Raw genomic sequence first — 5,428 nt, 5'->3', positions numbered from 1 at the left:
CCCCCCCGCCGTGATGGTCAGATGCGGCGGCGTTGGGCATAACGCAATCGCTCGCCGCGCCCGCAGTGCAATAACATAACGCGTTTGCGGGCATTTTGAAAAACGACCCCGCGGGTCCCACACATCGCTGGCGCGGCGAATATCACACCGGGTCGTTGAAATGATATTTTGTCAACGTCTTGCCCCCAATCATGCGTGCGTGATAGGCCACATCTCGACGCCGCGCCTGGGCGAATTTGTAGCAGCCCGAGAGGCGAGTGTCAACATGGCACCCGTCGGATGCGGGTATCCGCCTGCGGTGCGCCCTCCCTGCCCTGCCCTGCCCTGCCTTGCCCTCCCCCGACCCAAATGCGAGGATGCTCCGCACCCTTGGCGCCCGCCACCGCCGCGGAGTCGCACCCGGAGCGCGCGCCACATGATGAAAGATGGATCACGGATCTGCCTCCGTGCCCGCTGCCCGTCAGTCGTCGAGCACTTGCCTGTCGCGGCAGCCCCGGCGGCGGCGGCGGCGGGCGCGCGACGCTCTCTGGACCCTGGCCCGTGTCCGGCAGCAATGTGCAGGCAGGCAGGGCGGCGGCATCCCGCCAGCCCTGACGCACGCGCGCGACGGCCCTGCGAACGTGCGGGCTCCCGGGCAGGCCGTGGCCACACGCAGAGGGAGAGTGGTCCCGATCGGTCGCCGGGGTCCCGGCCCCAGCGGACGGTGGAGCAGTGCGCTGCCGCAGACGCATCGGGGCCCTGGGCTGGAGATAGACGCAGAGAGATCCGCCCAGTGCGTCGAGTCCCCCTCCACCCCGGGGTGGGGCTGGGCCGCCGAGGCCGTGCAGCCGGTGGGTGTGTGTGCGCGCGCGCGGGCGTGATGGCCCGAGGACTCGACGGAACAGCGCACGGGCTCCTCCTGCGAACGCAGCCTCGCCCGCGCCCAGGCCCCCCGCGCGCGCGTCCGCGGAGTAACTCACGCCCGCGTCCCTCGCCCGCTCCGCTCCTCGCTGGCGGAACGCTGGCCGTGCGTGCGCACAGCGGCAGACACACGCTGCACGTCGCTGATCCCGTCCCTTGGCCTAAACCGCTTCCGTCGCGTCCGCCCGCAGGCCTGCGTCCGAAGCACGGGCCCATCGGGCCAGCGATTAGCCTCCGTGCGCACGTCGTCCCTCGAGGCGATCAGCGAGCCTGGGCCCCCACCGCCGAGCCCGGCGACCGGCGACCACTGGCCCACCGCGACCCTGGCACCGCGCGCGACGCACGCGGCTGCGGTCCCAGCCAGCCTACCTGCCTGCCTGCCTGCCTGCCAGGGCTGTCGTCGATGGATCCCAGCCGCCGTCATCCCGCAATCTCCGTGGCTGCTCCCAGTGATGTGTGTGTGGCGGACGTGGGGACACTGGCATGCTGCCAGCGGTGTGCGCACCGCAGGCAAGGGTGGGGAGCACAAGGGTCCGTCTCGACTTGGCTCGCAAGGACGGTCGCCCGAGATACCCGCCGGGGGCTGAACAAAAGAGAAAAAGAAAAAGAGAGACGCACCGAGGACACGGCCAGCGACCGAGGCGCGCCTGAGCAGTCCGATCCCACGTCCGAGCACGCGTGAGAATGTATGTATTTCACAAAGGCGCCCTCCATTGACAGCCTCGTCCCCAGTACAACAGACATGCGGCTCGCATTGTCCCATGGTATAGTAATTACACAACAAGGCGGATAAACCAAACCAACGCCCGCGCCGTCGCACCCCCCCCTGCGCGCGCGCGCGCCTCGGCGACTGCCATGAGAAAGTGAGAGGGATAAGGAAAGACTAGTCCGTGCATCTATTAAATTACTACGAGTGAAGATGTAAGCTGGAGCATATCGGAATATAATGAATGTGGGTGCAGCGGGCCCAGCGCGGCCTCTCCGAATCCCCCTATGCCATCTTGCGGCGGCGAATCATGAACCTGCGAACACACACCCACACACACACACGTCAGCTGCCTGCGTACACGCTGTGAGACCCGTGCAGAGGGGGGGGGGCTGCTTACGACGAGTTGATGTTCGGGCTCGAGTTGTACTGGAAGATGATGTCCGGCAGCCTGCCTTGCGGGCTCGGCTTGATATCGTAATGCGTGACGAGGTGCGCCATCGTCGCCTTCAGGATGTACGCGGCGAGGAACCGCCCGGGCTGTCAGATACAAGTGCCCTCCCGTTAGCCTGGAAGCTCTGTCACCAGCACCACAATCAGATACATACGCTGTGTGCGTGGACACGAACATCAGTGCCCAGATAACACAACGCACACGCACAACACGCACCATGGATATTTCCCGTGCCCAAAGATGAGATAACGCGCGTTCGTGCGGATCAGCCCGCTGCTGTTGTTGGCCTTCCCCCCGGCCGCACCGCCATCCTGCAGGTGCCGGAACCCGTCAAACGTCGCCGCATCCGGGTAGTACTCCTCGTCATAGTGCACAGAGTACGCCGAGGAGATGTAGTTCCCTGATGGAACCAGCGTCCCGTCCGAGAACGTAATGTCCCTCAACGCCTTTCTCGGAAAGCTCACTGTCACACCCTGTCAGCGCATGCTCGCACTCGGCCCGGAAGGGAATATAGCCTCACTCGTTCCCAGCGCATTCATCCGCGACGACTCTTTCAGGAAGCTGTCGGTCTTCACCAGCTGATTCATCGCCTGTTTCGTCCAGCCGTGCGCCCGGATCGCCGACTCGGCTTCCTCCCGGAGGGGCTCGAAGTATTCCGGGTGCGATAGAAGGTTATTCACGGCGTTCACGAACGACTGTCAGTCTGCGTCAGAAGACCCGGGCATGTGAAGGAAAGAAGGATGCCGATAATTACCGCTGCCGTCGTGTTGATTGTGGCAATGTTCAGCACGAGAATGCGCGCAGCGAGGCGCTCTGGCTCCCTCTCTTCGCCCTCTGCCGCGTCCATCAGCCACATCAGCATGTCGTTCTGTTTGTGCAGGACATGCGTCAGCCCCACGGACGCCACATCTCTGCCGAGAAACCCACCGGCTTGTCCGCCCAGTTCGCACCGTACTCTGCCATGGCAGAGTGGCGTTCTGCAATCACAGGGCGCAGGTGCGCGAGCGCACGCTTCACCAGCGACGGCAGGCGCGTGATCAGCCGACCAACGATCCTGCATACCCCCAGTCAGCATCGGGCTGCGGCACAGCCGAAAGGAGTCTCTTACGGGCGCATGAACGAGGGGAACAGGTTGATGATGAGCCCAACAACGGCAGTTTCTATTGCGAACGATTTGCAGACTTCCGTGTACTCCGGGCTGCGGCCTGCATCACCTGTCAGAAGGGGGCGGAGGAACGCACACGTCCGGTGCTGGAGACACTCACAGGTGGGAGCGCCGACGAGGATGCGGTTGAACGTGCGCGCGACGACGCCGACGAACGCGTCAAACGAGTTGAGCTCCTTCCACGAATCTGCAGGGCGTGAGACTGCCATCCCACCCGCCGGGTACCTGACCACGTACCGCCGCACTTCTTTGCAAACGTGTCGTCCATCGCCCTGATCAGCTCGTCCAAGCACTCGGCGACCAGGACGTCGATGTGGCGCGTCAACTGAGGGGGGGGGTGGGTTCTGTCAGACACGACCATCACGAGGAAGCAAAGATGAACGACACCTTTGATCTCATAATGGGAAGGTGATATGGGTTGTCATGGATTTGCTGACCCATGGTGTATGGCACCTGCAGTTCCTATTCAAAGCGGTTCAGATGTCATCGTGGTTGGCGGACACGGAGCCCTTCTCACATCATGTGCGGCGTATCTTAATGACAGAACGTCGTCAGGAAGGTGGTACATCTCGTCGACTGATAGGCACCGTCAGCCGTGGAGCCCCCGGTGGATGTAGACGAGATGAACGTACTGCACTGCTCCTTCGTCACGATGTAATTCCAGTTCGTCCATAGTGGCAGACGAAAGAATTTGCCCTTGAACTGCGCAAATGGTTCAGCCAGATCCGGAGGAGCAAAACGCGGCGGGCCTCACTTTCTGGTAGCCCTCGTCGACCATCCGCTTGGAATCAGCAAAGAAACGAATAGCTCCCACATATGAGCCAAGCCAATGGGGGTACCCAACGGGAGGTATCGCATTCTACCAAACGTCAGGAGCGCCCGACCACGCGTCGATCCACGATGAACGCACCTTGCTCGTCAAGAAGGACACGACGTAGTAGACAACAACAATGTTGACGACGACACAAGCAGCTATTGTCGGGCTCTCCAGGACCGCGCTCCGCATGCCGGAGATGAAACCTGCGACACTGGCGGAGGGGCGCCCGAGGGAGTCTTCTGAATACAGAGACGTCGGGAGCACGGGGAACCTGTTGAGGGTGATCGACATGGTGCGGAGGTGAGGTAGCGGCGCAGTGCGCAACGAGGCATACTTATACTCTGAGACGGGCTGCTCCACTATTGGTTTTCCAAGTATCGCTGTGACATGCATTTTCCGCATCGGTTCTCGTACCTGGACGGAGTCTGCGTGCATGGCGTCCTAGACCCGCCTTGCAGTCATCAGTCACGACTTGACAGGCATTATCCCAACCGAGATTAATGGCTCCTTACCTCCGCAGATAACGCGTCCTGGCTTCTGTGTCAGAAAAGTCCAGAACTATGGAACAGACGCCGCTGAGAACCAGAATCGAGGCGAGGCGCTTGTGCCGGGGACACTGCAGGTTCGGAGAACTGATACGGATCCGAGTTGAGTGGACAGCCCGACCGCTGCCATAGGCCTTCCAGGGTCGGTGAGCTCGAATAAGCGGCGGTGGAGTTTGAAATACTCTACGTATTTGTATTTCTTCGTCCATGCGGCAACTGCGGGGGGTGTAACAGCCCGCATGCCGGCCGCAATCCGCAGACCCCCACAAGAACTCTGAGCCGCTGTGCAGCCCCAGAGACTACGCAGTTGTCAAAGAGCGGCATAACCACGCGCGCCTTCCTGAGCCCGTGTTCCGATTTTCAATCGTGGATTGGGAAGGTACCTTACCATGCGGGTACGCGCGAGGGAAAATGGGTCGTCGATTCGCTCCTGCCAAACGAGCCGGCAGGATCGCACCGCGCACGCATGTTGCGTCAATACAGGCGTCAAGGCTCCCGGGGACTGCCACAGTCCGCTGGCATGGAACTGTCCTCCTAGCCGATCTGATGACGTCGAGGTGAGTCTGCACGGTGTGCGTTGGAGACGATCGAACTTGGAACCCGTCGAGAAACGGCTGAGAGCTTGGTGGAAGGAATCGGTCAGAGAAAATTAGAGTTGAGTTTCCTCGGAGGTTGTCCAAATTGGGCATGTGCGCTCGTCCAGCACTGCGTTGCATAATATCACATATCCGTGGGACTGTGCGAGGACCGGCTATATATTATATTCGTGGAGTATAATGTCAGTGAAAAACCTCGAGGCATCGCTGATAACTGATAATCAACGGAAGTCGAAGTTCTTCGA

The 5,428-nt window shown here is 61.3% G+C and overlaps 1 protein-coding gene across 1 annotated transcript; it reads right to left on the bottom strand.

Moving 5' to 3' along the window:
• Window positions 1-2,202: 2,202 nt before the first annotated feature.
• On the bottom strand, window positions 2,203-4,333 carry FIBRA_09420 (uncharacterized protein; the record flags this gene model as incomplete). The annotated part of the gene is made up of 13 exons (XM_012321724.1): window positions 2,203-2,215; window positions 2,277-2,523; window positions 2,581-2,755; window positions 2,815-2,928; window positions 2,988-3,114; window positions 3,181-3,265; window positions 3,326-3,412; window positions 3,463-3,550; window positions 3,613-3,687; window positions 3,743-3,801; window positions 3,858-3,927; window positions 3,980-4,084; window positions 4,136-4,333. 13 exons carry the CDS (start codon window positions 4,331-4,333, stop codon window positions 2,203-2,205), a joined length of 1,443 nt encoding a protein of 480 aa, XP_012177114.1.
• Between the last annotated feature and the right edge of the window lie 1,095 nt (window positions 4,334-5,428).

Source organism: Fibroporia radiculosa (genome assembly GCF_000313525.1).
Source record: "Fibroporia radiculosa TFFH 294 genomic supercontigs, scaffold39268, whole genome shotgun sequence".
NCBI classification, from domain to species: domain Eukaryota; kingdom Fungi; phylum Basidiomycota; class Agaricomycetes; order Polyporales; family Fibroporiaceae; genus Fibroporia; species Fibroporia radiculosa.
The sequence above is the reverse complement of the archived record's forward strand: the minus strand, read 5'-3'. Positions and strand labels throughout refer to the sequence as shown.